This window comes from Chlorocebus sabaeus, chromosome X, assembly GCF_047675955.1.
Source record: "Chlorocebus sabaeus isolate Y175 chromosome X, mChlSab1.0.hap1, whole genome shotgun sequence".
Taxonomy (NCBI): Eukaryota; Metazoa; Chordata; class Mammalia; order Primates; family Cercopithecidae; genus Chlorocebus; species Chlorocebus sabaeus.
Genome location: NC_132933.1, coordinates 142883119 through 142911049, shown reverse-complemented (window position 1 = coordinate 142911049; position 27931 = coordinate 142883119). Strand labels below are relative to the sequence as shown.

At 45.0% G+C, this 27931-nt stretch overlaps 1 protein-coding gene across 1 annotated transcript in view; it reads left to right on the top strand.

Annotated features, from left to right (window-relative positions):
• The window catches only part of WWC3 (WWC family member 3), a 128842-nt gene that overhangs the window by 28478 nt on the left and 72433 nt on the right, over positions 1-27931 (top strand). The window contains 2 exon segments of the mRNA XM_073013879.1: positions 18345-18454; positions 22584-22787. Of these exon segments, the coding sequence (XP_072869980.1) occupies positions 18345-18454; positions 22584-22787 (314 nt within the window).

Below are 27931 nucleotides of genomic sequence, written 5' to 3'. Positions count from 1 at the left end.
TCCAGGATCCGAGCTAGGTCCTGGGAGACAGGACCTCTATGATCCTTGACTTTGTGGTGTGCAGAGTCTGGTGGGGGCATCTGAAGACACTTGCCCTTCAGTGAAAATTCAGAGCTAAGCAGCATCTTGGGATCAGGGTTGCCTGGGCTTGTGGTGAGGCTGCCTCTCCAGGGAAAGGGGACTGTGGATGCCTGGAGAAGACTGAGTTAGGGTCATTTCTGAGTGTAGAGCACTGGACTAATTTTTGGAAGATGTAAAAACAAAGGGCCTTTGCCCTTGCAGCCTTGTTCTCTGAGATTGGGTTTCTGGACCATCATGTCTGAAAGCCAGGTGAGTATGGCCCTTTGGCCTCCCTTGGTTTCTGGACTTGGCAATCACCCCTTCCTTCTGACATGCCCTCTCTGCCATCACAAAGCCGACCTCGGGCACGCGAAGTTTGCGTCAGCAAAAGGAACTCACTGTGGAGTCCTGATAAGCAATGTTCCAGCGATATGGGTGGCCAGGCAGTTCTGAACATAATTAAGCAGGCCTGATTTACCTGACAGTTCTCTTGGATGACAGTGCTGAACCCTCAGCTGCTGGCTCAGTTTTGGGGATGTGCATGGACAAGTTTGAGAGAGCAAATGTAGTTCAGAAAAATGGCAGCTTACTTGTTCTCAGTGTTGCTTTCAGTCTTGGAGATATCTGGGTGTTGTGCTTTTGTTTTGACTGGCCAGCTGTCCTGCCTAGCCGAAGCTCAGCTCTCTCTAGCCAGGGCTTGAGGTGGGGCTTCTATTCCTGCCTCATGGTCACGTGCATCAGCTAAGAGAAGGAGCTCAGGGCACAGCCACAGGCCTCCCAGTTTGTATGACTGAAGGCTGGTTCTACAGGCTTCCTAGTGGTGGTATAAAGATTGGAGGAACCTTTGCAGACGGCCCAGTGTGTGTCCTCCAAGGGGACTCACTCTTGCCCAGCACACACAGTCAGCCTCAGGTGGACTTGGCCCAGTGCATGTGAGCCAGGCTGAGAATGCACCGCTTCCCTGAGGCTGTGTGCACATTTCAGTGGTGCTACTAGAGAGGCTCAGTGTGGATGATAATAGCCTTCTGGATGTTCAAGGATCCAGAAATTTCTGCCAGAGTGGCAGGGGCATATGGTGACATACACTGGCTTGGTTTCATGTAGTATAGAGTTTGGAATAATTGTTATGATGTAGAGTATTTCCTGTGCTCCTCCAGGTGAATAAATTTACTTCTTTTCTCCTCTAAAGAAGGATTTGGGGCTCCCTCCTAAGCTGCCTTAGGCAGTTGCTGATAGGTCTGACCTCTGCATGTTTTGGATCAAGTGTTGTTGCCCACGGTCCTGCTCTGAGAATTCTGTTGTTGTTGTTGTTAATGATTCTTGTGAGCCAATATTGAGCAAAGTGACAGAGTCCCTCCATCAGTGCCTGTTATTTTATTTTATATTTATATTTATGTTTATATATATATATTTTTTGAGATGGAGTTTTGCTCTTGTCACCCAGGCTACGGTGCTATGGTGCGATCTCGGTTCACTGCAACCTCTGCCTCCCAAGTTCAAGTGATCCTCCTGTATCAGCCTCCTGAGAGGCTGGGATTACAGGCGTGCACCACCACACCCAGTTAATTTTTGTATTTTTAGTAGAGACAGGGTTTCACCATGTTGGCCAGGCTGATCTTGAACTCTTTGACCTCAGGTGATCCACCTGCCTCAGCCTCCCAAAGTACTGGGATTACAGGTGTGAGCCACTGCGCCTGGTCAAAGCCTGTTATTTTAGAGGGGGCTTCCTATATCCTCAGGACATCTCAAGTCCAGCTCAGGAACGCCTGGACTGCCCCACCTGTTCGTTTGACATACCTGTGTCAGGCCCCTGCTAGGAGTCTGTGATAAAGGCAACAGGGACCCTAGTCCTTCCTTCTTAAAGGGGAGCCTAACATGGTAGAAATCTTCACATTCATTATAAGTTAACACTTCAGTGGGCACTATTAATGCAGAGACACTGCAGAAGACGTCACGCTCCATGTTTTCATGATGCCACTTAACAGGGAAACCATCAAGGTCATGGAAATGGGCAGAAATGGTTACAAAGTGAGCTCTGGCGTTGCTGCCCCTCTTGCGATCGTATGGAGCTGAGATGATGGTCAAGCTCCCGGGCAGTGGCCTCCTGGTGGAGTCAAGAAGGACTGTCCTGGCCCAGCGCTTGCTCAGGCCCCCTTGTTCCTGCCTTGCTCAGACAGCGGGCTCCCTTCTGCCCACACCTCAGCCTGCCTCCCCGCTGTTCCCTGCAGCCCCTTTCGACAAAGCACATCTGCTGATGACAGGCCCTGCTTCACTTCCCAGTGGTGTCCTGCCATCTGCAGAACCCATCTCCTTATCAGGGCGGCCCACGCTTTCTTCAGGAGGCTTCCTTTCACCACACCCACCCTCACCCAACCTGGGCGGGGCTAGGGCAGGTCCCAGTCCATCTGGGACTGGCCCATCATGGCTCAAGCGTCCCCCATTCCTTCCCTCCCCAGGCAGGTTAGAAGCGGCCTTGCTGCTCCTGTTGGGCCTTGAACCCACTGCTGCTAAAACCCACCCATCCCCACGAGCTGTGCTTGTTTGCCTGGGTGGCTCTTCCCCTGTGCCTGGAGCTTTGGGAACAGGGTTCCTGAAACTGGAGTTCCCAGACTGGTAGCATTTTGTGTATCTTTGAGGCAGCATCTTGGGTGTACGTGTAGGCACATTTTTCCAGGCAGGACATCGATGACTTGTCTCAGATTCCCAAAGAGATCCAAGACCTAAAAAGAACCACTGCCTGGGGCGGCTGCTCTCCTCTGCATCCTTTCCTGGCACATAATTAATATGCACAGGCTGGATGACTAGAGGTTACAGATGCTTGGCATTTCCCCCCGTGCTTTTGTTCATGGATTCAGTTGGTGATATATGCAGCGATGCATCTATAAATAGTGGAATTCTCATGCCCCAAAGAAAACTGGTTAAGTGACTACTGAAAGGTTTTTTTTTCTTTTGGAGTGGGGGGTGTTAATTAATGCCAAAAAAGGCAGGTGATAAAATCCTTTTGTTCTTACTCTTAGAATCCTGGTGCAGGACTTTCTGCAGCTGGGCTCCAATACAAACCAGAGCGGGGAGGGGACTTGATCTTGGCAGTATTGGAAAAGCTTTAATTGATACTGTGGAGCCCAAAGGACTGTGACATCTTTACCCCTGTGTGCCACTTGTCGTCTGAACGGATGGCCGAGACGCATCCTGGGTCGCCTTCCCTGTGATGCCATTTCTAAAGAATGTTATTGTTCAGCCCCTTTGCTCTCCTTGGCCAGTGTAGTTTTCCTCGCCCAATTCGGTTGAATTTACTTCTTCCGTCCATTGTTACTATTTGTTTCTTTATTTCCCAAATCCTTCCTTAAAACTTCTCCTTTTTAATTTTAAAATATCTCTTCCTGTTGTATTCAGTAGTAAATTAAGGACCAAAATATTATAATACTGTATTTTATTTTGAAAGGACTGTGTTAAGACTCCCATCTAAAATTTTGGCAATATTAAAAGTAAAAGGCTGATCGTTTACTTCTCTAACTATACTCTTACCAGAGTAATCATTGTTAGAAATTTGTCAAGAGGGTAAAGGAGATAAAAAATCATTTAGAAGTGGAATACGGTTCACATTATACTTATTGCTATAAAGAGCTCTTGGAACCCTTGAAGTTTGCTTGGAATCCATTCTCTGAGTTCCGTGTGGAAGTGCAGGGAGCTGGCTGGCTCTGGCGCGGCTTCTGAGTCCTTGACTGCCCTTGCCCACATCCTGGTCTCACCACTTCTCAGGTGTGTGTCCCTGAGCTCAGCTTCCTCCTAGGTAACATGGGATGGTGATAGTGGACCCACCTCCTCACACTATCGTGATTATTAAGTGTTTGGCTGAGCACGGTGCTGGGCTTTGCTGTGTGGCTGCAGTGTTAGTTTGCACACCTGGCACCGTCCCGTGCAGTGGCCCTGCACATTCAGTGCTCCAGTATTTACATGACGTATCTATGTATGCATATGTCCTGCAGCTTTGCCTGTCCAAGTACTGTGGACGGTTACCAAAAATAAGGAGCCTATTTTAATTACATACACAACCAAAAGAAAAATTCATGACGTGTACATACTGTCCTGCCCCTAGGAAGCATGATGTGGTTTAATATTTTCTTTTTAAAATAAAATACTGACAGGGACCTACTCACTCAATTTCACTGCTCACTGATAGGTTGTGGCTATAGTGTGAGAGCCCTGATATAGAGAGTAATGGGATGAATGAACACAAAGGATTGGAAGTAATTAGTTTCGGGAATGTTTCAACATGTGTCCAGATATTTGGAAGATATTCTGGAACATCCACCAGCCATGACTTGGAATTTACACATAAAAATCTCCAGATGCATCTAACAGTTTCAAGTGAGTGAGTTGACAGCGAAGCTAGTGATAGCATCCAAGTCTTGTGTTTTTTTCTTCTCCCAAGTATTTCATGTGACTTGGAATCCCTAAATTCTTTTTTCCCCACTGTAAACGAAGTATTCAATAAGAACCTCAGCGTGTGTGTGTGTATTTTAAAAACAGCTTTAGAGAGGTGTAATTTCTGTGTCATAAAATGCACCCATTTTAGTACAGTCCTATGAATTTTAGTCAATTTATATAGCTGTTTGATTGTCATCACAATTATGTTGTAGAACACGCCCATTGTCCCCTGCTGTCCCCAGTCCCACTCGCCTGACTACCACTGGCTGGTTTATCTTAGGGAAAGGCACGTTTCAGAAGTCACACTTTCCTGGGTGGTATCATTTCTCTGCCCTCCCTGATGAGGGAACTACAGTGGCCTGGGGTTCTTCCTGGTTTCTGGGCCATCATGTCTGAAAGCCTGGTCTGGAGCCAGTGAGGAGGACCCATTTGGGTCCACGGGAGGGGGCTGGGTACTGAGGGCTGGTCTGTGCGTGCGTGGGTGGGTCTAGGGACTTGTAAGCAGCTGTGGAATGAAGGCTCAGAGCTGACTTGGGAGCCCCCTTATGAGGTCCTCTAGGCTGCATTGGCTCCCCCTGTTAGTGCTTTGCAGCCATGATGCCATTCTTAATGCGACAAGCCCGAGTTTCCGATCTCTCTTGTAAACAGCTCCTGAGCACCTGTTCTGCCCAGTCCCTGAAGAGGAAGCCATGCATCTGTCACACTGTAGCCCATTCTCCCTCTGATCCAGTCTCTCCAGCTTCCAATCTGCACATCTCCTCGTGAGCATTTCCTGTCCAGACCAGTACCATCTACAAACAGCTCTAGAGCTGCCAGAGACAACCTGTTTTGGGTGGCAGACTCCATTCAGCATTGATCAAGTAATTCTGACTCATCCTGTATATGCAGTGGAGCACCTCCTGGGCAAGCCCTGGAGCCCTGTGGGGGTCAGGTCAGCATTGGAGGGGATGCCAGCCTTGCCCTGAAGGAACTAGTACTCGGGGAGACGCAATGTTTATTAATGACCGCATTCTACTTAGAGTTTTAAGAACTACCACAGAAGAGATCAAGTGCTGAGGCTGGCCAAAGAAGGGCCAACTTGCTTCTGGCGGGGCTGGGCTGGGTCTGGACCGGAGGAATCTGGGCCACATCTTAGAAGAAGCATTAGCATTTCAACAGGAAAGGGGCGGGGTAGGGGGGAAGCTTGGCAAAGGGAAAGAACAATCCAGGTTTGGGGATAGCAGTTCCCATGGGTTACTGGGAATGCGGGTGGATATGAGGGGGTTGGAGGGAAGCCAGGAGTTCCCTGTATGTGGTTTTGTGGTCTTAGAAGTGTGGTTCCTTCGAAATCCCGACTAGTGGCTTGTGGAGGATGGCAGCTCAGGCCAGGTCTTTCTTAAGTGATGCACCTGTGCACCTGTGATCATTTACAGACTCAAATTACTGTAGAATTTAGATGAGAGTCTGATGTTGTGATATCCAGTGCAGTAGCCACAGCCACACACAAATGAGCACTTGAATCCGGTCAATCCTGAAATGAAATGGGCTTAACCTGTAAAACACACTGGGTTTCAAAGACTCCATTCAAAAAAAGAATGAAAAGCATTCCGTTTATAATTTGTATAGTCATTATGTGTAAAAATGATAGTATTTGCAATATAGTGGTTTAAATAAAACGTGTTTGAAAATTCATCTTGTCTGTTTCTTTTTACTGTTTTAAGAAGTTTTGCATTAAGTATGTGAGCTCTCATATCAATTCCATTGGACAGTGCTGCCCCAGAGAATTCTTTGTACCAGCTGGGCTAAAGTCTGTCTTTATTTTACTGTAAATTGTATCCCTAGAGCTTATATATGGAGGTGAACAAAGTATTTTCACATCAGCTCAGGAGCGTGCTCTTGATGGGCTTGTTGAGAAATTCCTTTTCTCTGTTATTCTGTCTCAGAGGGACCCTTGCTGGGGGGCACTCAGATAATGGCTGCGGTTGGGCGCCCCTCTGGGTTTGGTTTCCTTTGGGTGGTAGACTCGAATTTTGGCCTCAGGTCAGCTTGCTTTTAGGTTCTGTTCCTTTCATGTAGTATTATGCTGCTAAATCAGAATAATAACAACATTCTCCCAGTCTTTAGAGGAAAAAAATAAAATGGAAGGAAAACAGGCATTACTGGAGAATGTAATACATTCCAGAAACCTTGATAATAGTCTCAGGCCTTCTGCCTCACCACCTTAGAGTAAAATGGAGAAAATGGAGGCACAGTGAGACTGAGTCATTTGCCTATACTCAACCTCTAGGAAGTACAAAAGTATAGTTTCCTCAGTATGAAGTTTTTCTCCCTTGAAGTTTTAAATAATTGTTCCCATCTATGTCTGTGATTCAGTAAAATGTATACTGAGGGACCTTAGACGTATTCAGTCATTACTGGGTGGCGTTTTTCAGGTATTTGGACTTCCATTGCACCAATGCCTGAACATGTCTGAGAACCGGTAGGATCACTAGGGCCGCAGAGCCGGGGGGTTTGCTGGTTTTCTTGAATACCTCCTGGACTGATTTTCTTAGAACAGTTTATTCTTTGCTGGAGGACAGAACATCTTGCTAAGATGTTGTCTCTTTATCTTCTCTGGACACTCCCTTTCTGGTGGGCAGACCCACATTCAGGAAACCAGATTGTAGATCAGAAGGTGGCATGGTCAGTGGAAACTCAGAACAAAAGGCCTAGGGGAGGTATTCAGGGATGTTGCATCAAGCTCTGGTGGTCTGATGAACGTCACCTTCCTTCCAAGGATAGATCTGTCTTAAAAAAGAGCTGTCCGAGTGAGGAATGACCCTGTAGTGCTCTGGCCTCCCGAATCCTGCATTTCTTATAATCTAGGCTTTGTGGTCTCAGTCAAGTTAAAATGCCCTTCTGTCCCCTTCCAGTTCTTTCTTAAGTGTTAATTGGCTCCAAACTGGGTTTTCTTTGGTATCAGTTCCTGAAATTGACTGGATTAATTTATCATACACTTTAATGAAGGACTCTTGTGTTTGAGGGCTCTGGCTTAGAAAGGTGAATCCTTTCTTCCAAGGAACTCACAGACTGTTAGGGGAGGTAGCCTGTCAAATGATGACTATGCTATGAAGCAAGAAGCACTGTCAGTAATGGAAATGTGAGCAGTGGTCTTCCTTATCCCTGCCCTGCAGGACTGCATAGTGGGGAAGGATAAGCCAGTTCTCTCCAAAACATGTCTATACTTGGATAACTTTTTTGTGAATCACGGAAGATGCTCATGTCATCAAACGAGATGAAATATTCAGACTTTTCACAAATTCTGATTATTTCCTTCCTTTGTCCAGATCTCCAAGTGGGTTAACCAGCTAACTATACTAACAGCTCCAAAGTCTCATTGCTTAGCAGAATAGAAGTTTCTCACTCATGTCAGTTTAGTATTGGTTGGGGAGGCGGGGGGACCCCGGACTGCTTCTGTGGTATGGCTTGCCCATCTTTTGAGGCTTTGCCATCCTCCAGTGGGTTCTTTGCTTTGGGCCCACAGGCAAGGGAAGAGGGAAGCCATGGGGAATCCTGCCAGAAGCTTCTGGGATGAACCTTGGAAGGGGTGTACATGGCTTCTGCCCACATTCCGTTGTCTAGAGCCCAGTCACATGGTCCCACCCAGCTGCAAGGGAGAGAGACTGTGAAGTGTGAACTCTCTGTGGGCCCAAGAGGAAGAGGAAGCAGGGGTTTGGTGGACACGTAGCACTGTTGCTGCTCCATGGCTTTGAGTAACAAATGCCGACTCACAGGAGGCAGCCTTGAAGTATTAGCTCCATGGATTGGGTAGTACTGTTTCATTGTAACAACTGAAAGATGCATCTGGCATATTTCTCACTGGGGTTTTATGACCTGAGTGATATCCTTGCTGGGATATCAGTAACACTGACCTTCAAACTCAGGCGAGTTGGCTGTGAACAGGCTCCCCCAGCTCCCTCAGGCTCTCTGGCCCATTGCTTCACTGTGTAAAGTTATGCCCTGGAGAACATGCTGGCAGCTGGCTTTGCAGGTGGACGTTCAGGAAGATGTAGGTGCCAATGAGGGGAATTGTGTCCTGGGAGGCTCATGCTAAGGTAGAAAAGTCTCAGTGAGATGGACATGGTTGAGGGCTAAAGGACAGTGCTACACCTTGTCACCACTGAAGCAGTGAGACAGATCTTGGTGGTGTGTTCTTCATGTTTCACATTGAAGACTCTGAGGCTGGCGGTCTTCTGTCAGTGCAGCTTTGCACTCCTCAGGCACAGGGGTTTACCTGCATCTGATTCTCTGTGGTTATTCCCCACCTCCCCGCAAAAAATCACCTACAGGCATCCATGGTCACTTGTCTTATGGATTTACTGCCACTCATAAAGCCTCTAAACATCCCTTTTTTCCTTGAAATACATTTGAGGAGCTGTTTGCTTTTTATATTCGTCTGGAAATTTGTCTATGAATTATGATAGTTTTGTGTTAGAGACAATGAAAAGACTGACAATGTATAACTTTTTTTTTGATTCTCAAGAGGACTTAACCTTTCCACATGGAAATTACAAATGTTATTTAAGAGTGATTAGTTCCGAGGCTCTATCACTAATAATTGGGACACTCACACTACATTAATACATGGATGCAATGTTTAGATTGAGTTCTAGGTGTAATTACTCTTTGCCCTGCATTCTAGACTTCTAGAATTGGACTTGAAGACAAGAGCCAGTTCAATTCCTATGCATATTCTAAATAAATACCTTGGGCAGAACCACAGATTTTAAATGATTATTCCAAATGGCTTTTCAGGATTAGTGGGACAGGTTTGTGGTACATTCACTACTATTTTAAACTTTGACAGGGAAACGAGCAGTCTCTCTATAAGAACTTCTGAACTTCGTTTTTTGGGATGATCAACATCCCTGGGAATCTGATGAATACCATGTACTGTGCTCATCCATGTTTCTTTCTAATGTCAGGGAGCTCAGGGACCCATTCACTGCTACGGGAGAGCCTTCGCTCTGAGTGTAAATGCTTGTTACCAAAAGCTTGGAGAAGCAACTAGCACAGCAAACAGGGTCAGATTTACCACATAAGCAACCACAAGCGGGCTGGTGTCCAAGTTCCGGCGGGCTTTGAAACTCACTGTGAGCCAGGTAGCTTAGAAAAGGTGGAGGAAGTCATTAGGATTTCCTGAGGATTGGGTTGGAACTGAAACCGAGATTAATAGTATCCTCTCTGAAGAGCATTTTAACAAACATGAATTGGAAATATAAAGATCTTCTTGTTCCCTGAGACTGGAAGGTGTAGCACAAGCGCCAGAGCATTGCCTTGGCCTCCTTTTGATGGAGAGAATGCGTGAGGGGTCAGCAGCGCTCATCCCTTCTCACTGCTCCACCTTCTGCTACCCACCTGCAGTTTCCTACAGTTTGGTTCAGGGAAGGTGTGGGCTTCAAGGCATGGGTCCCCCACCGACTACCCTGCTCACCCTCTCTGGCCCTGCAGTCTCCCCAGCTGCTGTATTGTGGTCAGCAGAATCATGGCTTCCAAGATATGCATGTTGTTAAGCCCTGGAACCTGTGAATATGTTGACATGCGTGGCAGAAGGGACTTTGCAACTGTGATGACTTTAAGGATCCTGCCCAGGGAAGATGATCCTGGATGATCTGGGCAGGCCCAGTGTCATCATGAGGGTCCTTATAAGTGGAAGAAGGAGACAGAATAGAGAGAACCAGAAAGATGGCATCCTGAGAAAGACTCATCTGGCCATGCTGCCTTTGAAGATGGAGAAAGGAAAGGGCTACTAGCCAAGGACTACAGGAGGCCTGTAGAAGGTGGAAAGGGTACAGGAGCAGATTCTCCCCAGAACCTCCAGAAGGAATGCAGGCCCCTGAACCCGTTTTAGACTTCTAATGTTGAGAACTGTAAGGAGTAGATTTTTGTTGCTTAAAGCCACCATGGCCCAGGTGCCATCTCTCAAGGGGCCCAGTAGGATACAATAGACGTAGGCAAAAAGGGAACAAAAGAAGCTGAGCTGTGCCTTCTTCCTTCTCTCCCCTCTCTGGCCCTGGAATGACCAGCAATGTGTATTTGTTTGCTCTGCTGAACCAAGAAATGTGGTTTGTGAAGGGCAGGATCTCCATCTGGCAGCTTTCTGGGTGGTGGCTGAGGGCAGAGAAAGCAAGTGACTCTGGGGTTGATGCTGTTGTGGGGGTGGGATGAAGAGACAGTGGCAGCTGGCCCAGGAAGTCTCCCACCTTCCAAAAGTGCTATCAAACCTCCACTGTCTCCCTATCAGCTTGTTCCTTGAAGGTCAGCCTGCTTAGGCCGTGTGGATTCATCTGGAGCCTGGGGCTGAATGCATTAAACATATACCCAGAGGGTGGTGAAAAAGACCACTTCTTTCTTTGCAGGTGGGAGTGTGAGGTGATGGGAGAGCGCTTTGGCAACATCTCTCAAATATTTACTGTCAGCTCATCTCCCTTACTTACAGTAAAGAGCAGAAAGCTGGGACATACCTAAATGGATGACCCAGGGTGCCTGGTAAATAAGTGACGCCAACAGAGCTAAAAGACGTGAGGTGATACCCAACTAAAATGCAATAAGTTTATGACATTGTATCTAGTATGATATGAGCTATGGAAAAAATGTAGGACAAAGAAGAGAGAAAAGGAAGCTGAAATGTGAATCCAAGTTTTCTGGATCTTGAGTGGTTATATTCCCTGTAGACATTATGGTCTGAATTTTTTACATCAAATTTAAGATATGGGGGTAAAACTTCATATCCTTTGACCTTGAAATTTAGTTCTGGGATTTTTTTCAAATAATAATTATAAGTACAGCTTATGAGCTTTATAGACACAGATATTCCTTCTATCATTAATATAAAATTGAGATATATTTCACATGTGCCATAATATTCACCATTTTAAAGTGTACAGTTCAGTGGTTTTTAGTATATTCCCAAGGTTGTACAACCATCACCCTATCTAATTCCAGAACATTTTCTTCCCACTAAAAGGGAACCCTGTGCCCATTAACGGTCACTCCCATTCCCTCTTTCCCTCAGCCCCTGGTGACCACCGGTTCACTTTCTGTCTCTCTGGGTTTGCCTATTCTGGACATTTCCTTTAGATGGAACCACACAACGTGTGGCCTCTGTGTCTGGCCTCTTTCACCCAGCACAATGACTTCAGGGTTCATCTGTGTTATAGCATGTATCAGTACAGTTGACCCTTAAACATCATGGATTTGAAATGCATGGGTCCACTTATTCTCCTGCTTCTGTCACCCCTGATTTGGCAAGACCAACCATTCCACGTCCATGCCAGCCTACTCAATATGAAGACTAAGATGAAGACCTTTATGATGATCTACTTCCACTTAATGAATAGTAAATAGATTTTCTCTTCTTTGTGACTTTCTTAATAAATTTTCTTTATCTTACTTTATTGTACGAATATGGTGTATAATGTCAAAATATGTGTTAATCAACTGTTTATGTAATCAGTAAGATTTCTGGTCGGTAGTAGGCCGTTAGTAGTTAAGTTTTTGGAGAGTGAAAAGTTATACATAGATTTCGAAAGTTCGTGGCGGTCAGCGCCCCAACACTTGCATCTATTCCTGCATTCCTTTTTATGTCTGAATACTGTTCCATCGTATGGGTAGACCATGTTTTATTTATCCATTCAGCAGTTGATGGCTGTTAGCTGTTTCTACCTTTTGGCTATTGTGAAAAATGCTGCTATGAACATTCACGTACAAGTTTTTGTGTGAACATATGTTTTCATTTATCTTGTGTATATACTTACAAGTAGAATTGCCGCATCATATGGTTATAACTCTATGATTAAGTGTTTGAGAAATTGCTGAACTGTTTCCCAAGCATGAGTGGCTCTCATGCATATTTATATTAGTGAAAATTTGGAGATAATGTAGATGTCAATAGTAGGAGAGTGCTTAGGTAAATTCCATTAATCCCTTTAGTGAAGGATTTGTACAAATGCAAGTTATTTATTCAGCAAGAATTATTGAACATCAGCTTCATGCCCTGTCTTGGACTAAATCAAAGGCGGTTGAGATGGGGTAATTGTTCTCAAGGAGCTTGAGCTATTCAGCTATTCCATGTGATGTTTACAAATAATTTATGACAAGGGGGACAGAATTCTTATGCTATAGGGGTAGGCTAGCTCCAGTAAGTTTTGGAGAGACTCAAGGTACGAATTAAGTAAACATGTTACAAAGTTAAGTGGAGAAGGTAGGATAGAGAATTGCACATACTATGTGATCATGAGTACTTCAGAAAATACCAGATAAAAACAACTCATCAAAAAAAGGTGGAGGAAAACACACTAATATAGGAATAGTGTGGTGTGGTGGTGTCAATGGACATTTTTGTGGTGGTGTCAATGGACATTTCTCTCCTATTTAAGTGTCTCCTAAATTTTTTTGTGATGGAAACAAAAATTCCCCTAGTCTGTCTGTGGTGACTGAGAAGGAGTGGTTGGGGGAGAAATTAGCATCAAGTTTTTGGGGAGATGAGAGCTCCAGAACCTGAGATAGCATCCCTATGGGTGAAGACAGAACCTCAGAGGAAATACCAGTGTGTGCACGCTGCTAGCCTGTACCCCATCTTCCTCCCCTTCTCAGCCACTTCTCTCCCTTTGATATCCCCTGCCCATCTGTGGCCCTACCTGGACACCAGTAATGCCCCATTGGGTAGTTAAAAAGGACATTTTTTACAATTTTCAGAAAAAAATTGGTCTTTAAAGTTATTAAAAGGCTTAGTGATGTTTTTAAGAGGACAGAATTGAATTGCTAATCTGTTTGCTCAAATTCTGTTATCTAATATTATTTCCATGTATTAAAAAGGATTCTAAGGTCAGAAATGAGAAACTGCCCTAGCCAGCGGATCTACTGGCCCTGACTATTCCAGAATGCTCTACTTTGGGACTGCTGTCAATGTTGGGAACCCCACCACAGTTGAAACTGACTAGAACTGGGAGTGGGGGAGTACCATACTCAGAGAAACAGGGATCTTAGAACAAAGTGCTTTTTCTTTTTAGCTCTACCTTTATTTTTATTTGTCTTCTCAGCATTTTAACTAGTAAAATCAAATATAATGAAAATCAGTTGGGGCGTGGTGGCTCATGCCTGTAATCCCAGCAGTTTGGGAGGTCAAGGTGGGAGGATCACTTGAGCCCAGGAGTGCGAGACCAGCCTGAGCAACATAGTGAGACTCTGTCTCTACCAAAAAAAAAAAACAAAACAAAGCAAAAAAAAAATTAGCTGGGTATGGTGGCGCTTGCTTGTGGTCCCAGTTACTCAGGGGGCTGAGGTGGGAGGATCGCTTGAGCCTGGGAAGTTGAGGCTGCAGTGAGCTGTGATTGTGCCACTGCACTCCAGCCTGGATGACAGAGTGAGACCCTGTCTCTGGGGAGAACAAAATGACATTTACAAAAATAGAAAATATTCCCCCTGATGACACTTTAACCACAAGATTAGAAGCCCTACATCTTTGGTAGGTGTGAAAATAGCTTGGATAATTAAAATTAGGCATAAATAAATTCCTGATGTCTTTGAGAGTTTGAGTCATTGGATGATACTGTGATAGAGGAGAATCTGGGAGATGTTGAGGCGTCAGGATCTTTTTCATTTGAAGCTAAATGGCCTCAATTGGGTGGTTTGAGCTCTCTTGTTTTGTTTGTAGATTTCCTGTCTCCTTCCGCTTGTTAATAGACCACTGATTTCTCTGTGCTCCTGCTTGTGATAGTGTGCCCCTTTCCACTTTTAATTTTTCTCTTCTGTTTTATTGTGAGGGGAGTAAACTGCAGTATTGCCATTCCCCTGCTTTCGTATACATGTGAATGAGCGTGGGAAAGCTGAAAGACTTTAGCACATTTGGGGAAGGGGATAGCCCAGGGCTCCTTTCCTGAAGAACCAAAAATATTTGAACATTTCCAATTCTGCTTTGTATTTTACACATAGTCCTTGACATATTTCTGACTCTTTTTCACCTGCATTAAATTTCTTTTTGGATGCAACTTAGTCCTGTGACTATCTAAGGGTTTAGCCTTTCCACATACCCAGCAATTTCTACTTTCCTCTTAACTGTATGCAGTTCATACAGTGCCTATGCCAGCACTAGCATTTTCATTTTTTTCTAAAACAGTACAAACAAAATGCATTAAACCAGATGTAAGCCAGGCGGCTTTGAGGCCCACAAAGCTGGTTCCTCCATCTCTGGCCCACCTTGGCTCTACCATGAGATAGTTCTGTCTCTACCAATGACCGTAAACCATGCAATAAAATGTAAAAATTGCCCATGTGATGTGGACAGACCTAAAGATGCCGAGCTCTGCAAACTGAACTTTTTCCCATGCTAAGGTCTGGATTCTGGGTTCCTTGGGAAGTACTGAGAAGTGTGAATCTGGCATTGAAGGTCAGTTTAAGGGTGTGTTGGAAATTGCAGGTATGGATATATGGAGTCACCATGGCCATGGCTTCTGAGCGAGGACGTGAAGGATTCTCTTAGGAGTAAAGCCGATGTGCTTTGGGATCATTCTCAGCTTCAAAAGCTTCTTTTCCCTCCAAGAACCCTACTGGAGTCTGGTTGAGTGAGGAGACTAAACAGCTAACCTTCATTTATGTGGAGGATGTGTACAAATGTCAGAAACATGATGAGCAGTGTTTTGTGCCCAGTGACTGAGAACGGATGTGGCTCCCAGGCAGTGGAGACGGTGGGTGTTTGGCGGTGATGATTTGCATAGGGTAGAGCTGGCCTTTGCAGGGCTGATGGGATTGGGGTACAAGAGGGGAAGAGGAAGCCTCTCCACAGGTCCAGGAAAGACCGAGAACAGATTGCTTAGACTGGAATGAGTGTGATGTTTTGGAAAGCAGGTGAACAAACTCATTTGCCTGGAAAAGAGATTGTGTGTGTGTGTTTAGGGGGGGAGTGGTGGGGGGTGCAGGGGGGCCAGAAGCTTTGTATGGGCTTGGCTTGGGGAGGACTTTTCACACCAGCCCAGGGGGTTTGCTCTAGCAAACTCAGTGCTGTGAATTTCTTCTTTTTTTCTTTTTTTGAGGATGGAGTCTTGCTCTGCCGCCCAGGCTGGAGTGCAGTGGCACAACCTTGACTCACTGCAACCTCTGCCTCCCGGGTTCAAGTGATTCTTATGTCTCAGCCTCTCGAGTAGCTGGGACTACAGGTGCACACCACCACACCCAGCTAATTTTTGTATTTTTAGTAGAGACTTGGTTTTGCCATGTTGGCCAGGCTGGTCTTCAACTCCTGACCTCAGGTGATTTGCCCGCCTCGGCCTCCCAAAGTGCCAGGATTACAGGTGTGAGCCACCATGCCCAGCCCAATGCTGTGCATTTCTGCATGGAGAGCCACTGTGCTTGGGGAAGGGTCTTTGGACATCATTGTCTCCACCCAAGTGAGAGGATGATCATTGGCAGGATGAGGGATCATGGGATTGTCCAGGATGAAGCCGACCACCTCGCTGAGGATGCTGATTGTCCCCAGATGAGGCTGAGATCGCTCCTGGGTGGCCCTGGCCTCATCCTGACATGCAGGAACCATGCTTTTTAGCCAACAAGAGCCAGAAAACACTCCTTGCTGAAAAGTTACCACCAAAAAACGCCAGTGTTACACACCTCCAGATACTTCCCCTCTGATGATGAAAGAGGAGCCAAGATTTATTCGGCTCTCCTTTGGCTGATCTGAGTGCGGTGGTGTTTACAACTAATTGATCACAACCGATTACAGATTTCTTTGTTTCTTCTCCTCTCCCACTGCTTCACTTGACCAGCGTTTTTAAAAAAAGATGTGATCAAATAGATTCTGGAACTGAATAACTCCTCTGAAATGATTTATGACTGAAGTAATGTTACTCACCAACAACTTTCTCGGGAGAAAAACATCATTTGATATTGGTAAAGTTTAGAGTATTCATGATCCCTGGTCCATAAATATTTTGGAATGATAATTAGGAAAATACATCTAGACATTCTCAATGCTGTTATTGAAAATCATGCCAGAATTTGACTCCGCAGTGCTATAAGGATGGGTTTCTCACCTATAACTGTTTACTTTGTCTTTTTTTGGAAATACGGTCTTGTCTTGTCACCTAGGCTAGAATGCAAGTGGTGTAATCATTGCTCACTGAAGCCTTGAACTTCTGGGCTCAAGCAATCCTCCCACCTCAGCCTCCTGAGTATCTGGGACTATAGGCGTGGGCCTAGCTAATTTTTTGTATTTTTGGTAGACGTGGGGTCTCACTATGTTACCCAGGCTGGTCTTGAGCTCCTGGGCTCAAACAGTCCTCCCACCTTGGCCTCCCAGGTGCTGGGATTACAGTTGTGAGCCACTGCACCTGGCCAATATTTGTTGATTAAATGAGATCATGTATGTAAATGTGCTTAGAATGTACCTGTGCATGGGCATTTTTCATTTTTCTCTAGAGGCTTATTTATGAATATCATTACATTAGTCTAGCAGCAATTTGCTCAGAACTCAGTTGTTGTTAAAGTAGAATTTTTTTTTTTTTTCCGTGGTTGAGTCCCATTCAGGATGATGCAAATCATGCACAACAGTCTGCTGTTACCTGCTTGACTGGGACCCTTGGTATGGCACACCATTCCCGACTGGTAAAGGCATTGTGCTGCCGACATCAGTTCCAGGATGGGACAAACTGCATACAGTAGGCTCATCTTGTGATGTAATTTCTTGAGTGCGTCGGGTTTGGTGGATATATATGGCATATTTCACCTTCTGTTTATTTCTGTTTTTATATTGATTCTAACTTTTTAAAACCATGTGTTTAAAATGAAGATTAAAGCTAGTGTTGTTCTGATTGTGTTTGTCAATTTCTGAATGCCCCTGGGGAGAGACAGCCTTGTTGTCAAACCAGTTTGGGGAAATCACATGTTTAAAATTCATACTGGTCTCATGGGGCTTGGCTGTGGTTGTGTCACTTTCTCAGGTCCAGGGACAGAAGAAGTGGGAGGATTGACTTAGTGAAATGTAGGTGATCGGATTCCCATGCATAGCAGTCAGTGTGCATTTATAGAGACAGCCCAAGAGATAGCTGCCCAGACTCAGACAATTATAGGTGTGTCTCGTTTTGTGTGACAGCTGCAGTCCTAACACTGTCTTGTCAATCAGTATGATCATGGGGGATCGGGGAGGGGGGAGCTCTACTTTTAAAAATCCATCTGAAAACTCTTTATCTCTCTTGTCAAGCCCAAATTTCCTTAATCAGATTTTCTTCAAGGAGAGATGCCTGTAGACAAGGTGCTTTTGTTGTTTTTCTCCAGAAAAATAAAAAAGACTCTGAAATTTCTGATTCCTACTGTATAAGAAATATAGGAAGTATTTAGTGGGGGTCTCATTGTATTGTTACCTTGCTTGGCTCTTTGCATTTGGCCAATGGTTGACGTTTATTAAACTCATGACCACTGGTAGATAAAAATATTGGAAATACATTTTATATAGATTTAAGCCAATGTTCATGTGTAATGTATGGAAACTGAAAGTTGTGAGGGGAACATTTCTCAGGGAATGAGAACAGAGCATAGGTGCTCTCTGATTTTTCTGGAAGAGCTACATTCCATTGTCCTCACCTCATTAAACATACTGCTTGGAAGAAGATGCTTGTTTTACCTGTTTTGTTAGTAACCGAGTATCTCTTTTGCTCATATTTAAAGTTGCGCTTTGAGATAGTAATGCTTCTGATTGCGAGTGTACTAATACAGTTATTTAGGCAAAGCTGGCGAATTAATTTTCCAACCAAATATTTGGAGCAAAAGCAGTCAATTGGATAAGATAAAGCAAACTTATACAAAACTGACCTGACTTTCAAATTTGTTTTCATAATTTTATTTTGCAGGATAACAAAGCCATTGACCTTTGCCGATTGTGTTGGGGATGAACTTCCTTTAGGATGGGAAACTGTATATGATAAACAAATTGGAGTTTATTACATGGACCACATAAATAGTAAGTAGTGTGCAAAATCTGTGGCATTATATCAAAGATGCCAAAAACTTTTTGTAGAGTGAAACAATCGTTACCTTCCAATGCAGCATTAAATTGGGTTTTATAAATGTAATCCGAAGTTTCCATTAGCTCAGTTCTTCACAAAGTGAAGCAGTTCTGTAGCTGTACCTTGCTTGTGTCTTGCTGGGGACTACATATAATATGTTTAATGGAGGGTTTTAATAACTATTACAAGGACTAAATTTCCCAGCCAGTCTGGAAATAGAAATACCTCTCATAATGAAAAAATTATTTATTGCAGAGTGGAGCTGACAGGTTATTGAAATAAGTGCCCAAGTGATTAGCTTTACTTCATTTCATCTTATACATTTAACTTTAGCTTTCATACACCAAACCTTTGTGATATCTCTCTCTCTCTCTCTCTCTCTCTCTCTCTCTCTCTCTCTCTCTCTGTGTGTGTGTGTGTGTGTGTGTGTGTGTGTGTGTGTGTGTGAAGGGAGGAAATGGTATAGAGACCATAGCAAAAACAATGGGTCTTTGGCCATGCCAGCCTCCTTTGTAGAACTATCTAGAGCAGTGGTTCTCATCCTGGGTGATTTTATCCCTCAGGAACACTTGGCATTGTCTGGAGGCATTTTCAATGACTGTGCCTGGGAGAGGTGCTGCTGGCATTCAGTGGTTGGAGACCAGGGATGCTGCTAAACACCCTACAACGCACAGGACAGCCTGCCCCCCACAACAGACAATGAGACGACCCCAAATGTCAGTGGTGCCAAGGTGTAGGAATCCTGTTCTAGATCTGTTCTCTGCACTTTAATCTTGGCTGTCTCTTCGTCAGCTTTCTTCAATGGGGTCCCAGGTGGGAATCTATTTTTCATTCTCTCTCATTTTCATTCTGGCTTCCCTCAGTGGCTCTGTCATTGTCATTTTACTACCAGGATATGAAGCATGGCTTCCCCTTGGCTTACTTTCTGTCCTTTGGTTGGTGAAGTGCGGGGTGGCTGCAGGGTGTGAAGGTGCATGGTGCCCCCAACCCGAGTGATTTTGAGGCTCTTTTCTAAGCCAGTTCCATGACTCCTCATGTCCCCACTGTGCAGTCGACCCAGACTTGTGTCTTCAGAGCTGATTCCTACATTGTCAGTTGCTGGCACCCAAGATCTGAGTCCCCCATCTCAGATCTCGGGACAGTGGGGTTTTTGGTGCCTGGCACCCGTCCTTGGGCTTGATTGCAGCTCTTATCCAGAGACTGGGCAGTGGTGATTGGAGACAGGGGATATCTATCGTTATGACCCCACTGCCCTCCCAGGCAGGTCCAGGTGGCAGGAGAACTTCTAGGTGGACCCACTGGTTTCTGGACAGGGCAAGTACCTGGCAGAAGAGAAGCTGAGAGGCCCCAGTGGCTCTCTGCCAGCCTGGCACTTCACGACTGTGTATGTTTGGGTAAATGTGGCCGTTTGAGCTAGGCTTCCCAGCTGATAGTCTAAAGGGCAGCTCGTAACACGTAAGAGCTGCTCACTTCACAGGGCCACCTTGCTGTGGACCTGGGCAGATGCCCGTGGCTTCGTTAATAGGCTTTATCCTTCCCAGGGCTTGGTGGTACGGATGCCCCACGCCCACTGAATCTCATCTCTGAGACAAGAGTAGGACTCTGATTTTGCATTTGTTTTGGTTTGTAAATCTTCTCCTGTGAGCTTTTACTGCTTGGAGAGGCTTTCTAGGAGGGGCGCTGGGATGGTGTGAGAAGGGATGAGCAAAGGATATTGACAGGAGAGCAGACGCGGGGGGGGGTGGATTTCCAAAGGAGAACTTACCTGGAAACATTCTAGCAAGCACACCTTCGTGTGTGAGTGTGAGTGTGTGTGTGTGTGTGTGTGGCAAAACAGACATAATGTAAAATTTACCATTTTAACCATTTTGAGGTGTAATTCACAGAACGTAAAATGAACCGTTTTTAAAATGAATAGTTTGGTAGCATTTGGTGCATTTACAGTCTTGCGCAGCCATCACCTCTATCTTGTTCCAGAACATTTTCCTCACCCCAAAGGGAAATCTCATCTCCATTAAGCAGTCATTCCCCATTCCCCTTCCCCTAGCCCCTGGTGACCCCTAGTCTGCTTTCTGTCTCTGCAGTCTCCTGTTCTGGGTATTTCGTAGACATGGAATCAGATGCTATGTAGCCTTTTGTGCCTGGCGTCTTTCACTTGGCTGTTTTTTGAGGTTCTTCCATGTCATAGTGAGCATCAGAACTTTATTCCTTTTTGTGGAATCGTATTCCTTTGTATATGGTGTATACAGACCATTCTGTTGTATGCACTCAGTGAAAGGTCCTGAGAGTATAAAGGTGACTGAGGCTGTGCCCCTGCCATCTAGAGGCTATAGTTTAGGTGGGAAACAGAAAAGATACAAAAACACTCAGGTGCCCAGTGTTAAGGGGGAAGAAGGGCAGCCCACGTAAGCAGGGGAGAGACATGTGTGCCTAGAGGATCAGAGAAGGCTTCAGAAAAAAGGTGCCTTTGCAGCGTGCCTGGGAAGACGGCAGGCCTTCCTGTGACAGAAGAGGTCTGAGTCAGCATGGCAAAGGCACTGGGGAGCCAGCCAAGCATATTTGGGTACTTCGCAGAAGTTCAGTCTGCGTAGAGAATGTTTTGGGAGAAAAGGATGGAAAATGAGATGAAGCTGACGAGTGAGTTTTGGAACTCGTATATTAGGCTAAGGAGATTGGACTTTGTGCTTTCTTTTTCTTTTTTTCTTTTTTTTTTTTTTTTTTCTTTTTTTTTTTTTTTAAGACAGAGTCTCGCTCTGTCGCCCAGGCTGGAGTGCAGTGGCTGGATCTCAGCTCACTGTAAGCTCCGCCTCCCGGATTTATGCCATTCTCCTGCCTTAGCCTCTGGAGTAGCTGGGGCTACAGGCGCCCGCCACCTCGCCTGGCTAGTTTTTTTTTGTATTTTTTAGTAGAGACGGAGTTTCACCGTGTTAGCCAGGATGGTCTCCATCTCCTGACCTCATAATCCGCCCGTCTTGGCCTTCCAAAGTGCTAGGATTACAGGCTTGAGCCACCGCACCCAGCCGAGTTTGTGCTTTCAAAGAGGTTTCTGTGTGAAAGCATTGCATCCCAGTTAGAAAGGTCACTTTGGAGAGTGCTCTGAGGATGGGTTTTGGTGGGATGAGACCAGAAGGTCCCGAGAGTCTGACTGAAGTAAGGAGAGACAGAGACAAGGGCGTGTCACCAATGATTATCATATCCAGGGGCAGGGACCTCCAGTTCTTCATAACCCACCGAATGTTTCAGGAGGAAGAGGAGTGGGATTCTTTGAGGATGAGTCCCAGGTTGTACCCCCAGGCTGGCTCCGCAGTTAGATCCAGATGATGCGGCTCCCTGCAAGGGGAAGACAGGAGAAGCAGGCGTGTGCTGTGTGGTGTTTGGTTTGGTTTTGCTCTTGATGGGGAAAGGTGGTGTGGAGAATGAGGGCTGCATTGGATGAATGGCTAGGAGTGACTTTGGGTCCATCCATGTGGAGGTGCATCCAGGAGGCAGGTGGGAATGAAAGGTTGGAGCTGGGGAGAGAGGCTGGAGCTGGAGTTAGGCACAGGCCCTTGAAGAGCTGGACAGGGAGGAAGCAGGAGTGAACATGAGGGAAGCTATGGTGGGATGGGACAAGGAAGTCAGCGAGGAATGGGAAAAGACTACACAGTCTGGTCTGGGAAATGAAAGAAGGGGGCCAGTCAGGTCCGGGACACACAAGAGTTTCCATCATCTCACGCAGAAGGAGTCAATGAAGAGAAGGTCATAAATAGCAATTAGTGTCACAGTTCTGAGCTCACGTGGGTTCATCTCCTCCCGTGCTTATTTAAAGTGTGGTCTTTGTTGGTGAAAACATCGTCTTGTATTGTCTTCCCTCCTCCAATGGACTGTTTCATATCTGTAGAGTTTCCTTCTCATCTGGACTATGGATATAAAAATAGAAAGTGTTCCACGCTTTGGAAAGGTTCGTGATATAAAATCTTCCATAATATACATCCTGGTAATGAATTAATTTTCACATTGACGACTGACATCACTGCATGACTGTTGGTCCACCTAAGGATTTTACTTTTAAGTCACTTATGTTTTAACCTTTTTAAATTTCAGAACTTACCCAGATTGAGGATCCAAGAGAACAGTGGAGGCGAGAGCAAGAGCGCATGTTGAAGGAATATTTAATTGTAGCCCAGGAGGCTCTCAATGCCAAGAAAGAAATCTACCAGATTAAGCAGCAGCGGTTTGAGCTGGCCCAGGAGGAATACCAGCAGCTGCACAAAATGTGTGAGGATGACAGCCGCTCGCACGCCAGCTGTGAGTTGACTTATCTCCTGTTAAAAGCCATTGTGACTTTAAAAGCCATCTCTCTGCTAGGTTACCTGCAAACACTGAACCTTCCTTGGGCAAGATCGCTTCGTGAAGGTTCTAATCACATACGTTAGGTCATCGGTATTCGGCACTGAAATCAGATGGGCACCCGGTAGCCACTCCTGTAGCAAGGGTTTATCAGATGCTTACTTTGTGCCCAGTCAACTGGGTTATGGTTGGTGGTGACTAAGAAGGGAAAAGTCTCTGCCCTTGAGCTCACATTCAGGTGGGGAAGGTAAAAAATAAACAAGAAAACAAAATTTCGGGTAGGGTTGTATACCAGCCTCCTGTCTCTTGCATGTCAGTTTTGAAGAGGGCTTCCCTCAGAGATCTCTGCAGTTAACACTGCTCGTCTGGGATGATCTCTTGGGAAATCCACACAGTGGTTTCATTCATTCTGAGTGGGAAGACTCAGGAGACCTCAGCCATGTCAAGCTCCCTGTCTCTTTGTAGAGTCCTCTGTTGGGCTCTAGGCTTTAGTAGGCAGTACAGGGAAGGAGGAGGAACACCATAGAACCCAGAGAATCGGGGTACTCTCCTGCCCCTCAGGTAAGATAACCATGTACTGCTTGCTGTTCTCTAAAGGGACCTCTCTTTAGTTTTGAAGGCTGCCAGAGTGGGGGTCCATTTCATTAGTACTCAGCAAGTGCTTAGTTTTGAAGAAACCAGGTGCACTCTCAGAACCCAAAGCATTTTGCTGTGGACACAGTCACCATATGAACCAGTTCCTTCCCAGCAGACTGTCACCCTCAACAGACCCCAACAGATGTGCATGACTGTGACTGGCCTGGGCACTCGTGAGCTTGGAAAGAATGGATGAAAGTTCGTACCACTGGGTTGAATTTTATAAAAACCTGTCTGTTTGATACTTGGGGCCTTTCCTGTGATATTAGTGCCATGTTGCCATGGCAGATGTTAAAGACACAGCAATAGCTTTATTCTGTGTTGCAAGTCAGAATGGAGGTAAGGCCAAGGGGCCACACATTTAGTGCTCTGTTTTATTGCAGCAACTGTTGACGGGGCAGAAGCCTTAGAAGCTGTGGCTGGTTGGGGGTACTCCCTCTGCAATAGGAATTGAAGATATTTCCGTTACTGTGTATCTTGAGGGGAACAGGGAACTCAGTTTTACTGATGTATTTCTTCCAAGCCATCTTATCTCCATCTCTGTAGATATTGGCACAAACCTGGTTGGTTTTTTTTTTTTTTTTTGGCTTTGTTTTGTTTTTAACTTTCCATCAGAATATGATAGGTTAGCTATGTGTGGAGTTTTAGAGGCTGGTTTCTTATCTTCACAGTTATCTTTTCTTGGAATATCTTTCTCTGATTTTGGTATGAGGGTAATACTGGCCTCATAGAATGAATTGGGGAATGTTCCTTCCTCTTCTGTTTGCTGAAAGAGTTTGTGTAGGCTTGGTATTAGTGTTTTCTTAAGTATTTCATAGAATTCACCAAAGAGCCACCTGGACCTGGAGTTCTTTGTGGAATGTTTTTAACTACAAATCCAATACTTTTAATAGAGAGGTATCCGGATTTTTTGTTTCTTCTTGAATCAGTTTTGGCATTTGTGTGTTTCAGAGAATTGTCTATTTCATCTAATCTAAAAGTCAGCAAACTTTTCCATAAAGGGTCAGATAGTAAATATTTTAAACTTTGTGGACCATGTGATCTCAGTGGCAACTATTCTACCCTGTGGTTATATTGCAAAAGCATTCAGAGACAACATGTAGACAGATGTGCCTGGCCGTGTTCCAGTAGAAGTATCAAAACAGGTAGCAACCTAGATTTGGCCCACAGGGAGTTTGCTGCCCAGTGATCTAAGCTGTCAAGTCTATGAAGTTGTTTGTAGAATTCCCTTATTAGCCTTTCAATGTCTGTAGGCTTTGAAGTGATGTCCTCTCTTTAATTGCTGATATTAATAATTCATGTCTCTTAATCAGTATGGCTAAACTTTTATTGATTTTTATCTATCTTTACAATACACTGGTGTTTGCCCTGTTCTCCCATTTCTTGTCTGTTTCTGTCTTACTAGTTTTTCTTTATTATTTCTTTCCTTCTACTTAATTTGGCTTTAATTTGTTCTTCCTTTTCTAGCTTCCTAAAGTGGAAATTTAGATCACTGATTTTAGATCTTTCTTACTTCCACACATAGCCATTAAAGGTAAGGATTCTCCTCTAAGTACTACTTTAACTGCATCTCATACATTTTGATATGCTGTATTTTCTTTCAGTTCAAAATAATTTCTCCTTTTTTTTTTTTTTTTTGGTGGTTTTTGACCTGTGGGTTGTTTAGAAGTAAGTCAGTAGGACTTTTTAAAGATGTCATGTTGTTGTTTATTTCTAACTTAGTTCCATTGTGGTTAGAGACTAACATTTCAGTCTTTTCAAATCTATTAAGATGACTTTTATGGCCTAGAATACTGTTTATTTGTTTTTTTTTAGATGGAGTCTTGCTCTGTCACCCAGACTGGAGTGCAGTGGCATGATCTTGGCTCACTGGCTCACTGCAACCTCCACCTCCCGGGTTCAAGTGATTCTTCTGCCTAAGCCTCCTGAGTAGTTGGGACTACAGGTGTCCACCACCACGCCCAGATAATTTTTGCATTTTTAGTAGACACGGGATTTTGCCATGTTGGCCAGGCTGGTATGGAACTCCTGACCTCAGGTGATCCACCTGCCTCGGCCTCGCAAAGTGCTGGGATTACAGGTGTGAGCCACCGTGCCCGGTCAGTCTTTTTGATGATGCAGAAGCCCATCGGCTTGGTGCCTCGATGTCTCCTTAGCTGAAGCAATGGCCTATAACTGGTTCTGAGATCATATAGTCAGCAATTCTAAACATTTCAGAAAGCTACTTGGTAGAAGTTAGGTTGAATGGTATAAAATTGCCATTTTTGTATCTAAAAAAGGGCTGAATGTTGGCTATTCTTATAATCCAACCTAATAGTGTGTTTCTTTCCAGCAGTCTTTGGGTACCTTATCTTTTACATGCTTGCATTTGGTTAGGTCTCCAAAGAGGCTCTCAAATCACTCTTTCAAAGAATGGAATGGAAGAAGTACATATCAGAAAAACTTGGCAGGATGTTTCTTGCCAGTGATTGAAAAGAAAAATTGAGGCCAGGTACAGTGGCTTACGCCTGTAATCCCAACACTTTGGGAGGCCGAGGCAGGATGATCACTTGAGACTGGGAATTCAAAACCAGCTGGGCAACTTAGCAGGACCCTGTCTCTATTTAAAAAGAAAGAAAGAAAAATTGAGTCTAAAGAAAGTGTGTATGATGTACTGGCTACTACCAGTACAGCCAGAACGTCAGCTACGGTGACTGTGGGGACGCTGGACTAGATGCCCTCAATGATGCAGACATTAGAACATCCCGTCTGATTCCACACCCACTCTGAGGGGCAGTGAGCGAGGAATCCCAATGCAGTGCCAAGCTGTAGGTTACAAGTATTCAGTACTTCAGCATCCTGAGGAGCTGAGGATCCTACAGGATCAGTTTTTGTATTTCCGTGGGCTTTTCACTTCTTTGATGTTTGGGCAAATAGGGAATCCTACTCAATTACGTTTCTTTTTGTGCCCTATGGGATTTTATTAATGCCCGTTAAAAAGATACACTCAAGAGGCTCTTTTTGAAGTGGTATCTGTTCCTTCAGTAGAGAAAGCTGATGACTCTGTTGTTGACTTGAGGTTCTAAGGTGCTCACCAGATTCCATTTCCTGACCTGCTGGATGTCTCTGTGTGGATATGATCTCTTCCTCTATGTGTGTAGGTTGCCTTCGAGGCCAAAAGTGGGCCTGCCTGTTTTTGTGAAAGGGCTGGAGATGCCAGTGGGTCTTCCTGGGGCCTATCAGCTCATCAGGGAAAAAACCAACTCTGAACGGAATCTAGGAGTTGATTCAAGTGTTTTATCAACTTGCTGCTGTCCCTAGGGCTTCCACCAAGCTCTCTCAATCTGCCATTTAACCTGAACTACAAGGTACAACAAGGAAAACCCTGCTAGAATGGACTCAGATGAATTCTTTCTGGCTACAGGATAGAGTCCAATGCAGTGATCCTGTTGGCTTGACCATGATCTAACAGATGGCTTCTACAGCCATGCCAGAGGGCCTGGGCCCATGTTGGGAGCTGCTGGTGGCAGTTTCCATAGCACAAGTTGGCTGTGTAGCCACACGGGTCTCACTGCCCATATCTCCCTCAGTGCTAGTCATCTAAAGCAGGAGGTGTTTCCTTTTTCTGATACTGTGAACAGAATAACATCTGGACTTAATTCCCAGTTCTTCCTTCATGGGTAATGACTTGAAGTGAAAGGAACCAATATCCAATGAGCTGGTGTTTTCTGTGCATTGTTATGATCACAGTGTTGTCAAGCACGTGCTGTTTTCTTTATTGTTCACATGAGAAACTGAGTATCAGGGAGGCTAAATTATTTCTTCAGGATTACATACCCAGTAGATGGTAGAAGTTGGATTTAAGCCCAGATCTGTTTGTGTTGATGGCCTTCAGTGCTCTGTACAGTTTCCTAGACATGGAAGAGGCCACTCAGAACAGCTGATGGTGTTTCTGGAACCCCTCCCCCATCCAACTTTCAGGTTATCTGAAAATAAAGACTAGTTATAAATTGACAAGTCATCTGGAAATTTTGCAGCAATAAAGGGGGCAAGTGGAAGGCAGAGCACTTTGTAGATCTTGACTTTTCCATGGCCCATGGAAGATCACTAAACTGTTCATTTATTTTTCGACAGCTGTTAGCACCTGCTGTTGATATATACTAAATGGCGGGAACATGTTTTTCCTGTTGTTTGTTTGTTTTGTTTTGTTTTGTTTTTTTCGCTCTGTCACCAGGTTGGAGTACAGTGGCGCGATCTCGGCTCACTGCAGCCTCTGCCTCCCGGGTTCAAGTGATTCTCCTGTCTCAGCCTCCTGAGCAGCTGGGACTACAGGCACACGCCACCACCCCCAGCTAATTTTTGTATTTTTAGTAGAGACAGTGTTTCACCATGTTGGCCAGGATGATCTCTACCTCTTGACCTCGTGATCTGCCTGCCTCGGCCTCCCAAGGTGCCGGGGTTACAGGTGTGAGCCACGGTGCCCAGCC